At 39.2% G+C, this 17127-nt stretch overlaps 1 protein-coding gene across 3 annotated transcripts in view; it reads right to left on the bottom strand.

The window, feature by feature from the left end:
- PLD1 (phospholipase D1) overlaps window positions 1-17127 on the bottom strand; it is a 165597-nt gene that overhangs the window by 87541 nt on the left and 60929 nt on the right. For all 3 annotated transcript variants that reach the window (XM_090273918.1, XM_090273909.1, XM_090273928.1), the window contains exons 9-11: window positions 14723-14875; window positions 13179-13328; window positions 11610-11693 (exon numbers count right to left, since the gene is read on the bottom strand). In XM_090273918.1, coding sequence (XP_090130044.1) covers window positions 11610-11693; window positions 13179-13328; window positions 14723-14875 — 387 coding nt within the window. The remainder of the gene's footprint in view (window positions 1-11609; window positions 11694-13178; window positions 13329-14722; window positions 14876-17127) is intronic.

Below are 17127 nucleotides of genomic sequence, written 5' to 3' on the forward strand. Positions count from 1 at the left end.
CCAAAGGAAACAGCTGCGGTTCCAAGAAGCCATGACTTTGTGTACAAGTGTCATGGCAGAAAGTGTGTGGCACAGCAAGGTAAATAAGGCCCCACCTTTCTAGCTAGTGAACTAAAACTGGAAGCCACAGGGAACCCAAAAGTAGTGGGAAGACTACAGAGACAGAGGTACTCAGAAAAGCAGCCCTATAGATTTGTTTATGACTTTTAGCTCACTTTCAAATTGCCCATGTATGAATTTGATCCTAAATACATGGTGAAGCAAAAGTAGGTTTATAGTTTTATGACAAACATAGTTAATTCTTGTATTATTATTAATTATTGTATTGTTTTCTATACGAACAACTGTAAACCTAATTTTGCTTCATCCTGTATTATGCTAGTTTGAGAACTGAAATAAGAAATAGGCCACTGCCCAAACTGGCCACTAGGTGGAGCACATGGGGGGACAATACTGAACAGCATCACTAAGGCTTTGAAAACAAATCTGACATTAAAAACACAGATATTGGCTGGCCATCTGTATGTCCTCTTTGGAAGGGTGTCTATTTAGGTCTTTTGCTTATTTTTAAATTAGATTCTTCGTTTTTTTTAGTGTTGAATTGTGTTCTTTATAAATTTTGGATCTTAACCTTCTACCAGATGTATCATTGGCAAATATGTTCTTGCATTCAGTGGGTTGTCTTTCATTTTGTTGATCGTTTCCTTTGTTGTGCAAATACTTTTTAGCTTGATATAGTCCCATTTGTTTATTTTTTCTTGTGTTTTCCCTGACCGAGGAGATATATCATGAAAAAAAAATTGCTATGAGAAATGTCTGAGATTTTACTGCCTGTGTGTTGTTCCAGGATTTTTATGGTTTCAAGTCTTACATTTAAGTCTTTAATCCATTCTGAGTTTATTCCCATGTATGGTGTAAGAAGATGGTCTAGTTTCCTTTTTTTTTTTTTTTTTGGTTGCACATATCTAATTTTCCCAACAGCATTTATTGAATAAACTATCTTTGCCCCATTGTATGTTCTTGCCTCCTTTGTAGAATATTAATCAACCATAAAGATGTAGGTTTATTTCTTGGTTCTCTATTCTGTTCCATTGATCTAAGTGTCTGTTTTAATGCCAGTACCATACTGTTTTGATTACTATGGCCTTGTAGTATAGTTTGATATCAGGTAGCATTATTCCTCCAACTTTGTTCTTCTTTCTCAAGGTGGCTATGGCTGTTTGGGGTCTTTTGTGGTTCCATATAAATTTTTGAAATATTAGTTCTAGTTCTGTGAAATATGGTATCTTGATAGAAATTGCACTGAATCTGTTGATTGCTTAGGGTAGTATGGACATTTTAATTATGTTAATTCTTCCTATCTATGAACACAATATATGCTTCCACTTATTTGTATCTTCTTCAATTTCTTTCGTCAGTATTTATCATTTTTTGAGTATAGGTCTTTTACCACCTAAGTTAAATTTATTACAAGGTATTTTTTTGATGCAATTATAAATGGGATTGTTTTCTTAGTTTCCCTTTCAGATAGTTTACTATTGGTATATAAAAATGCAACAGATTTCTAGATATTTATTTTAATTCTGGTCACTTTAATTCATTGATCAGTTCTTACTCGTTTTTTGATGGAATCTTTAGGACTCTCTAAATATAGTATCATGTCATCTGCAAATAATGACAGTTTTACTTCTTCCTTTCCAATTTGGACGCCTTTTATTTTTTCTTCTTGTCTGATAGCTGTGGTTTGGACCTCTTGTACTATGTTGAATGAGAATGGTGAAAGCAGACAACCCTGCCTTGCTCCAGATCTTAAAAGACATATTTTTAGTTTTTGCCTGTTGAGTATGATGTTGGCTGTGGGTTTGTCATATAGGGTCTTTATTATGCTGAGGTATGTTCCATCTATGCCCACTTTTCTGAGAGTTTTTATCATAAGTGGTGCTGGATTTTATCAAATTTTTTGTGCATCTATTGATACGATCATGTGATTTTTACCCTTCATTTTGTTTTTGTGATGTATCACATTTATTGATTTGCTGATATTGTATCGACCTTATATCCCAGGACTCAAGCCCACTTGATCATGGTGTATGATCTTTTCAGTATACATGTATTACTGGATCTAGTTTCCTAGCATTTGGTTAATATTTTAGCATCTACATTCATCAGGGATATTGGACTATAATTTTCTATCCTTCTTGTGTCTTTATCTGATTTGGATTTAGGATAATGCTAGCCTCATAAAATGAGCTTGGGAGACTTCCCACTTCTTGAATTTTTTGGAACAGTTCAAGGATAGGTGTTAGTTCTTCTTTAAATATTTGGTAAAATTCATCTAGGCTAGGACTTCTGTTTGTTGGGAGCTTTTTATTACTTCTTCAATTTCATTAGCTGTAATTGCTCTATTCAGATTTTCTTATACTTCCTGATTCAGTTTTAGAAGACTGTATGTTTCTAGGAATTTATCTATTTTATCCAGATTGTCCAATTTGTTGGCGTATCATTGTAACATTTTCTTACAATCTCTTGCATTTCTCTGGAATCAGTTGTTAATTTTAACTTTCATTTCTGATATCATTTATTTGGGTCCTCTCTTTTTCTCTTGATGAGTCTGGTTAAAGGTTTGCCAATATTGTTTATCTTTTCAAAGAACCAGCTCTTGGTTTTATTAATCTTTTGTATTGTTTTTTAGACTTCATTTTATTTTCCATTTGATCTTTATTATTTCCTTTCTTCTACTCATCTTTGGCTTTGTTTATTGTTCTTTTTCTAGTTCTTTCATGGATAGAGTTAGATGGTTTATTTGAGATTTTACTTGTTCCTTGAAGTAGGCCTGTAATGCTATGAATTTCTCTCTTAGGATTGCTTTCACTGTGTCCCATAGATTTTGGGTTGTGGTAGTTCATTTTCATTTGTCTCAAGGGAACTTTTGATTTCTTCTTTGATCTCATTGCAAACCCATTCATTGTGTAGTAACAGGTTATTTAGCCTCCATGTCCTTGTTTGTTTTTCTTTTTTTTTTTCTTGTGATTGATTGCTAGTTTGATACTGTTATGATAAAAGAAGATGCTTTATATGATTTCAATTTTCTCAAATTTATTGATACTTGTTTTGTGTCCTAATATGCAGTCTATCCTAGAAAACATTTCACGTGCACTTGAAAAGACTGCATATTCTGCTGCTTTGGGGTAAAATGCTCTGAAGACATCAATTAAATCCATCCAACCTAGGGTGTCATTTAAGGCTGCTGTTTCCTTGTTGATTTTTCTTTCTGGAAGATCTATCCACTGATGTCAGTGGTGTGTTAAAATCCCCTAAGACTGTGTTACTGATGATCCCTCCTTTTATGTATATCAAGGTTTGCCTTATATAAATATTTCCTTTGCTAAGGATGATGATGATGATGATGATAATAATAATAATAATAATAATAATAATACTTTTTAAAAACAAGTTCAGTGAAATCAAAAAAGGATAAACTCAAACATTATAATCAAACTGCTGACAACTAAAAACAGAGAAATAACTTAAAAAATAATAATAAGACAATCCAGTAAAAAGAGGACAAAAATATTTAAACACATGTTTCCAAAAAAGTGAAACAAAGGTTCAAAAGTCACAGGAAAACATGTTTAATAAGAAAACATGTTGCAAATGCAAATTAAAACTACAACGAAATATGACCACGTACCCATTGGGATGACTAACATTAAAAAAAGAGAATACCAAGGGCTAGAAGTGATGAAGAAGAATTGGAACTCTCAACATTACTGGTGGGACTCTAAAAGTGGTACAACCATTTTGAAAAACACATTGATGGTTAAAAAGTTTACCATATACTTTAGCTCTTCGTCGTCGTCGTCGTCGTCGTCGTTGGCAGCCGTCCGTCTCGAGAGACCATGGCGTAGCTTCTTGAGAGTCTATCTGCACCGCCGAGAATGGCTGTGCAGTCCGACTCGGGAGTGACAATCCCTGCCGCACTTGTTACAGGTGAAGGCAGATGGCTGTTGTTGCTGCTGTTGACGCTGCTTCCGCCTCGATCTTTTCTGGACCGCCTCCTCGTTGCGCGCAGCCTCTGCGCGGGACGTACCTTGCCTGACCGCGAGCCTCCAGGCTAGGCGGTCGTCTGCTTGAACTTCCCATGTGTTGAGATTGATGGAGCATTGTGTCATGTCCTTTTTGCAGATGTCTTTGAACCGCAGTTTTGGGCGCCCTGTCATCCTCTGGCCTTCTGCTAGCTCGCCGTAGAGGAGGTCTTTGGGAATACGGCCTGCATCCATTCTTTTGACATGGCCGAGCCACCTGAGGCGTCTCTCACTAAGAACTGCATGCAAACTGCTCATGTTGGCTTGCTTCAGCACCTCGGTGTTGGGGACCTTATCCTGCCAGGCGACATGCAGGACGCGTCACAGGCACCTCATGTGGAAGCTGTTGAGTTTCCTTTCGTGCCTTGCGTAGGTGGTCCACGTCTCGCTGCCATAGAGGAGAGTGCTGAGTACGCAGGCTTGGTAGATGCGCAGTCTGGTTTTCTCAGTGAGGCTGGAATTGTTCCACGCTCGCCGGTTCATTTTGGCCATAACTGTGGCTGCCCTGGCGATTCTCCGATTGACCTCCAAGTCGACTGACAGAGAGCTCGAGATGGTGGACCCGAGGTAAATGAAGTCGTTGACAACCTCCAGGGTGTGTCCGTCGATGGTGATGCATGGGGGAGTCCCCGTGCCTTGAGCCATAACGTTCGTCTTCGTCAGGCTGATGGCTAGTCCGAACTCCTTGCATGCGTGGGAAAGGCAAGTGACTAACTGCTGGAGTCCCTCTTCGGAGTGTGATGTCAAGGCTGCGTCATCGGCGAAGAGCATCTCACGGATGAGCACCTCTTTGACTTTGGTCTTGGCTCGTAGACGGGCCAGGTTGTAGAGCTTGCCATCGGATCTGGTGTGAATGAAGACACCCTCGCTGCAGTCCTTAAAGGCGTATTGGAGGAGCATGGAGAAGAAGATTCCGAACAGCGTAGGCGCGAGGACGCAGCCCTGCTTTACTCCGCTGCTGACTGGGAAGGCCTCAGAGGTTGCGCCGTTGTAGGACACCGTGCTGTGCATGTTGTCGTGAAAGGACATGACCACAGCAAGCAGATGTGGTGGACAGCCAATCTTCCGTAGCAAGCTGAAGAGTCCGCTTCGACTGACCAGATCAAACGCCTTCGTGAGGTCGATAAAGGCGAGGTAGAGTGGTTTATGCTGCTCGTGACACTTCTCCTGCAGCTGGCGTAGGGAGAAGATCATGTCCACTGTTGATCGGCCAGCTCTGAAGCCACACTGGGACTCAGGGTAGACGCGGGAAGCAAGGGTCTGCAGGCGGGCAAGAGCGACCCGGGCGAATACTTTGCCGACGACGCTGAGGAGAGAGATGCCCCGGTAGTTGTTGCAGTCGCTGCGGTCTCCTTTGTTCTTGTACATGGTGATAATGTTGGCGTCTCTCATATCCTGGGGGATGTAACCCTCCTTCCAGCAGAGACAGAGTAGATGGTGGAGCGGCTGTAGCAGGACTGGTTTCCCGCTCTTTAGGATTTCTGGAGGGATTCCGTCGCTTCCTGGTGCTTTCCCGCAAACGAGGCGGTCGATGGCTTTGCCGAGCTCTGCCGCAGTAGGTGGGGTGTCTAGCTCCTCCATGACTGGTAGGTCTGGGATGGCGTTAAGAGCAGTGTCTGTTACGGTGTTCCTCGTTGCGTACAGCTCGAGGTAGTGCTCGGTCCACCGCCGCATTTGCTGTTCCTGGTCAGTGATGACCTCACCTGTCTTGGACTTAAGGGGGGCGATCTTGGAGGGGATTGGGCCTGTTGCCTTCTTGATACCCTCATACATTCCTCGTGCGTTGCCTATATCGGCGGCTTCCTGGATGCTTCTGCACAGGTTTAGCCAATAGGTGTTGGCACAGTGGCGGGCGGTCTTCTGGACTTTGTTCCTGGCAGCCCGTAGAGCTTGAAGTGTACTGGGAGTGGGCGTGGCCTTGTAAGCCAGTAGGGCCTTCCTCTTAGCCTCGATCACGGGTTCCATTTCTTCCCAGTGAGCCTCGTACCAGTCAGCGTTCTTCCGCTCTTTCTTCCCGTAAGCAATAATGGCGGAGTTGTATATGGCGTCGCGGAGACGTGACCAATTGGATTCGATAATGTCGTCTGCCGCCATTCCCTCGCCGAGTGCATCTTCCATCCTGTTGATGAATTGCTGGGTCTTAACTGGGTTGCTGGCACAACTGGTGTTGATGCGTGGGCGACCCTTCATCTTGGAGTGGTGCAACCTCTTCGACGTTATGCGCACCTTGCTTACCACGAGGGCATGGTCCGTGTCGCAGTCTGCACTGTGGTAGCTGCGGGTGAGGAGGGTGCTGCCAATATCCGTTCTTCTGGTGATGACGAGGTCAAGCTGGTGCCAGTGGTGGGAGCGGGGGTGCCTCCATGACACCTGGTGGATCTCTTTGCACTTGAAGAATGTGTTTGTCACACACAGGCTGTGGTGACACGAAAGCTCAAGCAGTCGCTGACCATTCTCATTGATCTTTCCTCTCCCAAAGTTTCCAAGGCAGGTGGGCCAGGCCATGTGGTCGGCTCCTACTCTTGCGTTGAAGTCTCCAAGGAGATAAAGAGTGTTACTTCTGGGGATCTTGGATAACGCTTCGTCCAGTGCATGGTAGAACTGTTCTTTCTCTTCGGTGGTGGCGCAGAGGGTTGGGGCATACGCGCTAAGAATGCTGACTGGGCCGAAAGTTGTTGACAATCAGAAGGCAAGTAATCTCTCTGTGCCTCCTGTGGGTGGCTCTATGGAGTTAACAAGCGTGTTCTTCACAGCGAACCCAACACCGTGCTGTCTTGGTTGGTCCGGAGACTTCCCTTGCCAGTAGAAGGTATAGTTGGTTTCTCTGATAGTTCCGTTGTCGGCCAACCGGGTCTCCTGTAGAGCCGCAATGTCAATGTTTAGTCGTGCCAGTTCCCTGTCGATGACGGCGGTTTTCCTGGTATCATTGATCCACGGAAGGTCTGCAGTAAGTCCGGGACACATGGTCCTGATGTTCCAGCTAGCGAGGCGAAGAGCTGGAGGCTTCTTTCTTGTTTTTTGCTTGGAATTGCCTGGTGCGAGTGTTTTGTGGCCCACTTTTCGAGAGACGCCTCTCTGATCCCCACGCACCCAGTGGGGCAGGCGAGCCATGGCGAGACGGCACCTAATTGGCTGGGGGCTGCCCAGCTTGAGGCGGGCAGTAGCTGTCCAGTGAGGTGCGATGACCTCTCCCACCGTCAGAGGAGACCCCTGGCGCTCATTTCCTTTGCCAATCGGATGAGCTTATAACCGGTATCTGTCTCCTCCCGTGTTGAGTCGACATCTTGCAATGACGCTGGAGTGTCCTCTCCAGTGAAGCTACAAAGCCTGGGCAGGGTGATATGGAGGGCCAGCTGTTGCCCATGCAGCAGACCCCCCCTCTCTTCACAGCTGAAGGATCCAAGGGGAAAGACAGAGTCACTACAGCTTGGCTTCAGGTGCGCCGCAGGAGTTGCCGGTGTTGACTACAACGTCAAACCGCCTTAGGGACTCCGGCTCCGGATTTTCTGTTGGGGTTTACTCCCTTAGCCTTTCCCCTGAAGAGGTATGCCGCAAGGCAGCGGAGGTTTTTTGGAATCAGAGTTTTCCTTCTCAACTTTAGCTCTTAATATTAACATAATGTAGTAACTTAAAGCTACTTTTTAAAACAAGGGTTGGTAAACTATGGTCCACAATCAAAATCTGGCCTATAGTCTGTTTTAGTATGGCTCATGAGATAAAACTGGTTCTTACATTTTAAAGAGTTATAAAACACACACATAAAGAAGAATATCCATCAGAGACTGTATGTCAAATGAAAAGCCTAAAGTGTATACTATCTGGCCCTTTACAGGAAAACTTTGAAAACCCTGTTGAAAGTCGGTGAATTTCAAACTTTTTGAATCATAATCCACATGAATACACTATACATACATAGAAATAACTCTATCTATTTATTATCTATCTATACATCTTTTACTATTGAAATAAAAATCTCACAAAATAATAACCCTACTATCATTGAGGCTGTACCTTTCCTTTGTCTTTTCTTTCCTTCCTTTTCCAATCCTATCCCATTCTTTAAAAAAAATCTGATCTGTTGCAACCAGTCCTTGTAGCCAATCAGTGGGCCTGGGGGTAAAGCTATCCCATTGATGTACCAACAGAAATCAAATTTCAAGTACAACAGGAGGGTGTATACAGCCAACAAGGGTGAAGGATGCACATGGAGTGCCCAACTTGGGTGATTGAGGAAGCTGTGCCACTGGGCTCCACAGAACACCTACTACATAAGGCGACTCTACCAAGCCTGAAAGACATAGCAGCACTACCTATTACATAGAAACAAACACACAGAGGCTACTAAAATGAGGAGACAAAGAAAGAAACATGCCCCAAATGAAAGAAAAGAACAAAACTCCAGAAAAAGAACTAAACAGAATTAAGACAAGCAATCTGCTAGATGCAGAGTTCAAAACATTGGTTATAAGGATGCTCAATGAACTTAGTGAGAATTTCAACAGAATAAAAAAGACATTGGAACCACAAAAAAGAACCAGTCATAAGTGAATGATATACTAACTGAAATGAAGAATAATTTACAGGGAATATATAAAGCCAAGAATCAAATCAGCAATTTGGAATATAAAAAAGCAAAAAATACCCAATCCAAATAATCAAAAGAAAAAATAATTTTAAAAAATGAGGATAGTGTAACAAGCCCCTGGGACAACTTCAAGCATACCAACATATGCACTATGGGGGTGCAAAAAAGAGAAGAGAGAGGACAAGAAACTAAAAATCTATTTGAGAAAATAATGACAGAAAACTTCCCTAACCCGATGAAGGAAACAGACATACAAGTCCAGGAAGACATACAAATTCAGAAAGTGCAGAGAGTTCCAAACAGGATGAACCCAAAGAGGCCTACAGCAAGACACATCATAACTAAAATGCAAAAGGTTAAAGACAAAGGGAGAATCTTAAAAGCAGCAAGAGAAAAACAGTAGGTTACCTACAAGGGAGTTCTCATAAGACTGTCAGTTGATTTCTCAACAGAAACTTTGCAGACCAGAAAGGACTGGCAAGAAATATCCAAAATGATGTAAAGCAAGAACCTACAACAACCAAGATTACTCTACCCAGCAAAGCTATCATTTAGAATCAAAAGGTAGACAAAGAGCTTTCCAGACCCCACTCCCCAAAAACAGCTAAACAGAGTTCACCATCACTAAACCAGTATTACAAGAAATGTTAAAGGGTCTTCTTTAAGAAGAAGGAGAAAAAAATAAAAAATATGAACAATAAAATGGCTTTTTATCTCTAAAAAATAAAAAATAAGAATAAAAAACAAACTCATAGACACAGACAACACAGCAGTATGCAGTATGATGGACACTGCCCCTTCCATGCCTCCTGTTATGTTGATCCTCATCACTGAGTTTTCCCCAATCGCTGTTTTACATATGACTTCCTGACTCTATGTTGTTCCAGAGTAAGAGCTGCTTTGCACTCATCTTTATATGCACATGGCCTGGTTCAGCACCTGTCACAGAATGTGGACTCACTAAATAGCCATGGAATGAATGAGTGAATAAATTAGCAAATGAACAAATAGGTAGTAAAATTAATGAACAAAGGAACCACGTACTTCTAGGCCCCAGGTTGTTTCTCATTTCATCATATCTGCCTTTGCTTGCATAATAATTGTTTTAGAAATATAATCATACCATTTTCACTTAAGTATATGATGTCTCTTGAGTTGGAGGTTTCTAAAGGGCATGTGTATTCTCTAACTGTGCTTATCAGTCTCTCAGATATAGACATATCAAGGTTTGGTTAAGTTTTTGAATGCTCCCTTTTGCAATACTTGCATGACAAGAATTTTCTTCACTTGTTATGAGGGAAGTTACTGCAAAGGTTTTATTTCAAAGGTAGTGTTGTAATAAGATGTTATCTTAGAGCAGTTATGAAAAAGAAAGAACCCCCTGATTCACTTTTTTTTTCTCACAGTAGAAGAGAAAACATTCAGGGTTTCATCTCTTTTAGATGTTTAAATGTGAGTCTGTATTTTAGTATCCACAACTCTCAAAAGAGAGATTATTTTCTTCCATAAAACATGAAAACATGGGCTCAGTATAAATGCTATTTTCAGTCTCTCTCATGTCTTCATCAAACTTTCAGAAATATTTTTTCAAGGAATATAGTATGACATTAAACTTGAATGTATTCTCATAAGCATTTAGAAAGTATTCAACCAGAGCAATACCTCCTAAACAGGAGACTTAATTTTATTTCTGGTAATTGAGTAAAGAGACAAAATGTGACAAGAATATAAAGGCTAAGATTAAGCGCTTCCATCAACATTAGAATAAAGATTTGCAGATGTGCTAACCATCACATACCTCATCTAATGATTCTAGATCAATGATTCTCAACCCAGAGGGACTTTAGCTCCCAGGGGGCAATTGGCAATGTCTAAAGACATTTGGATCATCACCACTGGGATATTGCTATTGGCATCTAGTGGGTCAAAGCGAGGAATACTGATGGTATTCAACATTCCACAATGCACAGAACAACACCCCACAACAAAGAATCATCTGGCCCCAAATCTCAGTTGTGCCCAGGTTGGGGAAGCATGCCCTACTATTACAGTTTCATATCACTGAGGTGAACCATGGAAAAAGATGAGTGAACTACTCCTAGATCTAGAATTAGGAGGAAATAAATTATGATGATATTTTCACAGTTCATATAAAAGGTAGCATTTGGAAGGAAACATGATAGGGAAAAATAGGGGCATTTCTAGCAACTTAGATCTTAGAAGGAAAACTTATTTTAAATATTTTCATTTCCAATGCAGTCAATGGTGGCACCTGGAATAGTTTTTAACTTTCCAGGCAGATGGGTAATTGGAACTAAAGTTAGACTATAAAGCCTACACCAACTCCAGGAGTAAAATTTCCCAGTAGCTAAATGAGTTTCAGATATGAGACTTCCAATGTCTTTAATAGGTACCATAACTCACATGGATGTTTTTAAAGGGGGTCAGAAAGCTGAAACCTGAACTATTGCCAAAAAAAGCTGACCAGAATAGTCATTAACAAGTACATTTTAACAGTAATGGGCAAATAGAACTATTTCAATTTCAAAGGGACGATTTGAAAGAATTATATTTACTGGACCTGGTGACAGACATACCAGAATAAAGAAAAACTATCCAAGGAAGATTATTTTCCACTACCTCTACAACTATATTTGCATTGTAACATAATCTTTACAAAATATTGAGTGTCTGCTTCCACACAGAAAGACAAATACAAAATTATTCAAGTTAAATATTTTAAGAATATAATTGGATGCCAAGTATTTGAAAAGACATTTCACTGGAGGCCACTAGTTAATTGGTTGAGACTTTGGCCCAACCATCTGTCACTACTACTGGTTTAAATAATGTGTGATTCTGGAACAGTGCAACAAACACTGTTGTACATTCCTAAACACAGAGACTCCTAAACACAATCCCCATGGACAAATACTAACCACCAATCTGTGATAAAAATCTCTTCTTTTGCCTCTTCCATCGCATTTGCAACATCTTCAAAATACCCTTTGGCATTAACATACCTGAAAGACAAGTTTTTGTTTTTACAAAAAATAAAAGAAGAAGACAGACAAAGATGAAAGCCACTGCCAAGTTTCTACACAACCACCAGTTTTTTTTGTGTGAATAGAAAACAAAGACCGAGAATACCACCTGCTATACAGAAAGTACAGTAGGTAGAAATAAGCAACCTGATTCTTTTCTGCTGAGAGAACAACAATTTGATTGGCATCATTATCATATGGGGTCAAGTGAATTCTCCCATCCTCTTGAACTCACATATGGTTGTTCTTCTAAGACTGAAAATAGACCAATTTCCAATCCATGGGTAGAAAAACATGCTAAGCATGATATTATTCAAAAGAAATATCCAGCAGGTACATTCTTTTCTTTAAATTATGACTAATGACTTAAAGAAATCTTCCATTTGCATCATCAAGAAAATGTATAAAGTTAGTGCCTTTTTTTTGAATCATTGGATATAATTTTAAAAATTTATTCTTACTATATTTAAAGAAGTAAAGAAAAAGTGGGAGAAAATTTGAAAGAAAAAAATCAAAAGGTGCCCTAGCAAATTTCAAAAGAATTGAATAAGATCATTTAGAATTCAAAAATAAACACAAATTAAAGCCTCTGACAGAAGATGATAAAATCAAGTAAATAATTTAGCTGTGCATGCAAAACCAAACAAAAACCACAAATCCCAATGTCCTGCTCCTTACAAAAATCTTGCCCTAGATATAGCATTCACTGATGACTCACTAGATCTAATCCTTACTACAATTGTTGCAAAAACAATCCATTTTAAATTAATTTTAGTTTTGAATTCTAAATGATCTACTCATGAGAACTACCCTCTTAACAATTTTTTTCACTAAAAAAAAGAAATAAGCCAGGCAAAGAAAGAAAAATACCATATGATATCACTAATACAGGAAACTAAAGAACAACATAAACAAATGAACTAAATAGGATAAGGAGCAGAATAACAGTCAATAGGGGGGAGGGGGGAAGGAGAGAAGGGGGATAAGGAAGGGAAGGGTTTAGTCAAGAAATGTGTATAAATGACTCATGGACAACAGGGAGGGATATGATTGTGGGAGAAGGGGTGGGCTGGGTGGGGGAGAGCAGTGGGGGGAAAATGGGACCACTGTAATTGAAAAACCAAAAAATAAAATCAAAAAAATAAAAAATAAATTTATTGTTTTTCTATTACAGTTGTCCCACATTTTTCCCCATTGCTTTTCTCCACCCTACCCAACCCTTCTCCCACAGTTAGTAAGTTAGCTTTTAAAATCAAACTTCAAAATCTAAAGCTAGCAATCTAAAGCTCATTGTAACAAATCTTATAAATAAAAATTGAAAAATTAATTGATGCTCAGGTAGTCCTATAAAGAAAGGCCCTTGTTAAGTATTATGCATTATGTCTTTTTACAGCTTTGAAAACTGATTCCAGATGACTCAGATGCTCTGACTACCCTGACAGTCTTAGAGCAAAAAGAACTTACCATTTAGCTAAAGTGTTCTCTTGGATAGCAGCATATGACCCAAATCGATGATCTTTGAGAAAGTTGGTGCCGTGTTTCTGGATGAATTCTTCTATAGCCCCTGCCCACCACCGAGCGTGTCTATAGCTGTTGCATTTTAAAATAAGTGTCCTTCAAAGAAAAGCAAAATGTGGGAAGGAATGGTCACTCTGTGTTTTGTCTCTTTAAACAAATTTAAGGATCAACTATGCCCTGTTTTGTTTTGGTACTGCAGACATAAGTTGAAAATTTAAGCAAACAACATCTTACTTATATCAAAAAAGCAGACTTCTAAAAATTTTTGGCAAGATTTTAAAATATAGTCAACAAAGCAAAAATATATTTTCAAGTGTAAGGGTACTTACTATAGGCCTGGAGCTGTGCTAGGCTGTAAGGAGGATAATGAAAGAGGTATAAGGTGAGGTTCTATGTCTCGATGTTACTTAGTTGTTGGCTCCTACATTGTTACTTAGTTGTTGGCTCCTATAGAGATCATTTCCCTTTGTACTGCCTGATGTCCATTTCCTCTGCTTCTGGAAATATCATCTGATTGTACTTTAGAAGGGTAATTCTTTCCCTACTCTGAATCCATGAAAGCCAAGCAAAATGGCATGTTCCACCACCTGATCCCAAAGACTGGTTCAGAGATCTACTACAGGGATCCAGCAGAACTGTGGCCTGATTTCTATGGCCCTCCCCAAAACAGAAACATAGTGCCAGGAAGGATTAATAGCAGCACCTTTGCATTTCCAATAACCAACCCTGAACTTGGGAGAGGAGAAAGGGAAGTTCCAAATCTTCTACACACACACTCACACGCATGCAAATGTGTATTTGTAAGGATATATCTATAACTCTATGCCAGTCACTGTGAGCAAAGACAGAAATGGATATATTCAATATATTAATACACACAAGGTTGAACTTTATAGAAACAAATGTATACAGAAAGACACACATATATTATATAACTACAATCTTCCAGAAAAAAACATATATATCAACACACACATACTCACAAGTGAAATCTATAGTAAATGTACACTTGAGTATCCTTTCACGGTACCTTTCTAAAAATCTAAATTTTAAATTTGATTTAGAAAAATTCTAAATCAAATTTTTTTCTAAATCAAATCCATTTGTAACCATTTTGTTAAATGATATCAGTCCATAAAGTAAAATTTCATTTTTTTTTTAATGTGAACTATCATTCCTTAATTTATCTGTTTGGCAAAATGGTATTATTGAGTAGTTAATTTTGTTAAAACAGACTTATATCAACACACAGGATAGTTTATTCTCATTGCTGCACAGGGATATTCTATTCTTAAAATTTTATTAAAAGGAAAAGGTAGTTTCATTATTTTTGATTGAGGATAAGTTCAAATAAAAATTTTCAAACATTTAAATCATTTTACCTGCTTTGTTTAAAGTTGGGAGAAAAACTTTGTTTTTAAGAGATGTTGGTAACAATATTTTTTACCAAAGAAAATATTTACTATTTTAAAAATATTTGAAATTTCTACCTTGAAAGGTTATCAATTCGGAGTCCATATTTCGTCTCTGTCTCCTTCTTCCCCACCTTAATTCTGAATTCTTTATCCACCAGCAGGACAAAGGCTATAGCACCACTGTCTGGTTTCATATACAGTAAAAAGGAATCTTTTACTATCAACCACCTGGGAAAATATAAGACATATTTTTTAAATTGGACTGAATTACCGAGACAAAAAGAACAAATTACATGACAAATCTGAAGTAAACACACTAGCAGACAGTAGACAATTTATTTTTACATACGGAATTTATTTTTAGAAAACCATTATGAAACAAACAAAAAATCCAAAAGCTTTCTATTGTGTTTTTATAAGAAGTACTGGCACCAAGCAATTCAAAATAATTCATTAGGTTTTTAAACATTAAACGCAAAGTCTGGCAGAATACCCCTGATAACGGCAGGTAGTGCTCACAGGATGTACTGTTGGAAGAATGGAATAGGTTGGTGTTTGCTAAAATAATTATAGAAGAGGCAAATAAGTTTTTCAGTAAGTATAATACCTCTTTAAAAAATCTAGTAAGCATCCAGTCCTCCACATATTCTGTTGTTCATTTCAAATTATTTGCGATTTTAGGGACCATTATTAAATGATATTCAATGGGACATGATCTCTCAAAAGTATGGTTCCATTCAATTCAATATATATTTAAGAGTCTTATAATGGAAAAGTACAGTGGTAAGCTAGGAGTTAGGGTAGAGGTAGAAACAGCACAAAAATAAATCATACATGTTCTCAAAGGATCTTACTAGGCTAATGCGGAACAAGCAACAATAATTATAGGTTGAATGGGTAAGTACTAGAAGAGAAACACACACAGTGATGCGTGCAAAGAGGGAATCCTCCGTTCTAAGAGATCGCATTAGTGGCATTCTTCCCAAGAGGTGGTGTCTGAGCAAGGCCTGGAAGGACCCCCATCACATAGAGCCCGGTGTTGGTTTGTCAAAGTGCACACCCGACAGGGAGGAAAGAATTAGCCAAGGCTCTGAGGTTTGCATACACTGCATGTGTTGGGAGAGGGTTTGGTGAAGCCAGAGTCTCAGAGAGAGTAAGAAGGGAAAATGAGTACAGAGTTGGGGAAATGGACAAAAGCCGCATTGAGGAGGATCTGAAGTCCATGCCAAGAAGGCTGATATTATGTCATGGAACCAGTGTTTCCTAAACTTGCCTGGTCATCAGAATCTCTTCAGATTCTTGTTAAGAATTTATAATATTATTCCCAGGCTTTACCAAAGATCTATTAAAAAGGCCTGATAAGTCTGTGTTTAAAATGACACAAAACAAAACAAAACAAAACAAAAAAACCCAGTCCAGGCTGGTGTGGCTCAGTGCATTGAGCGCTGGCCTGTGAACCAAAGGGTCACAGGTTCGATTCCCAGTCAGAGCACATGCCTGAGTTGTGGGCCAGATCCCCAGCTGGGGTTGCATGAGAGGCAACCACACATTGATGTTTCTCTCCCTCTCTTCCTCCCTCCCTTCCTATTTCTCTAAAAATAAATAAATAAAATCTTTTAAAAAAGAAAAAAGGAAAAGAAAACACCAACGTGTTGATTAAATCCTCATACTCTGCCAAGGCAATAAAACAGTGATATCACTGGCACCAAGTTTCAAAAAGAAGGGTATGAAGGAGAAAGAGGAACGGACTGAGGCATGTCAGCAAGCTACTGTGATAATATAGAACAGCTTTTCTTACACTTGACCGTGAATATGCATCACTTGGGGATCCTGTCAACATGCAGATTTGGATTCAGACTGAGATTCTGCATTTCTTACAAGCTGAGGGTTGCCTATGTTAGGACCACTTTGAATAGTAAGGATGTAGTTGACAAAGCATGGCATAGTGAGTGGAAAGAACAACACAGAGAATGGGATCAATGTCATGTAAAAACAAATGGCAACTTTGCCCCGCTGCACGTAACACCATATATTTATATTTACCTCCAGTTGTGACGTGATCAAGTGATTAAATTGATAACTGAATAACAATAGGTATATTATATCACATATTAGGCAAAGTAACACACATTATGGGATAAGTAAGACCAGGACATCTGCACATAAATTAAGTAATATTATAAATGTCACATGGAGACTCACAATTTTAAAAAATATATAATAAATCTTTACTGAAATTGCTAACTACATTACATTTTAGTGGCTTTATAATCTGGGATTTAATGTAGACAAATCTACATGGTTTTCCACACAGTTCATTTCATTCCTGTATTTTTTAATGTATAGGCTGTCTCCCTCTCTATAAAGGGAATGGGATGGACTGAGGACAACTTACAGTAAAGCACATATATGTGATATTGTTTAACAAAGGAAGTTATAAAGGTCACAGAGAACAAATAACCACAGTGCTGATATAATTA

This window comes from Furipterus horrens, unplaced genomic scaffold (genome assembly GCF_987537825.1).
Source record: "Furipterus horrens unplaced genomic scaffold, mFurHor1.1.pri manual_scaffold_1, whole genome shotgun sequence".
NCBI classification, from domain to species: Eukaryota; Metazoa; Chordata; class Mammalia; order Chiroptera; family Furipteridae; genus Furipterus; species Furipterus horrens.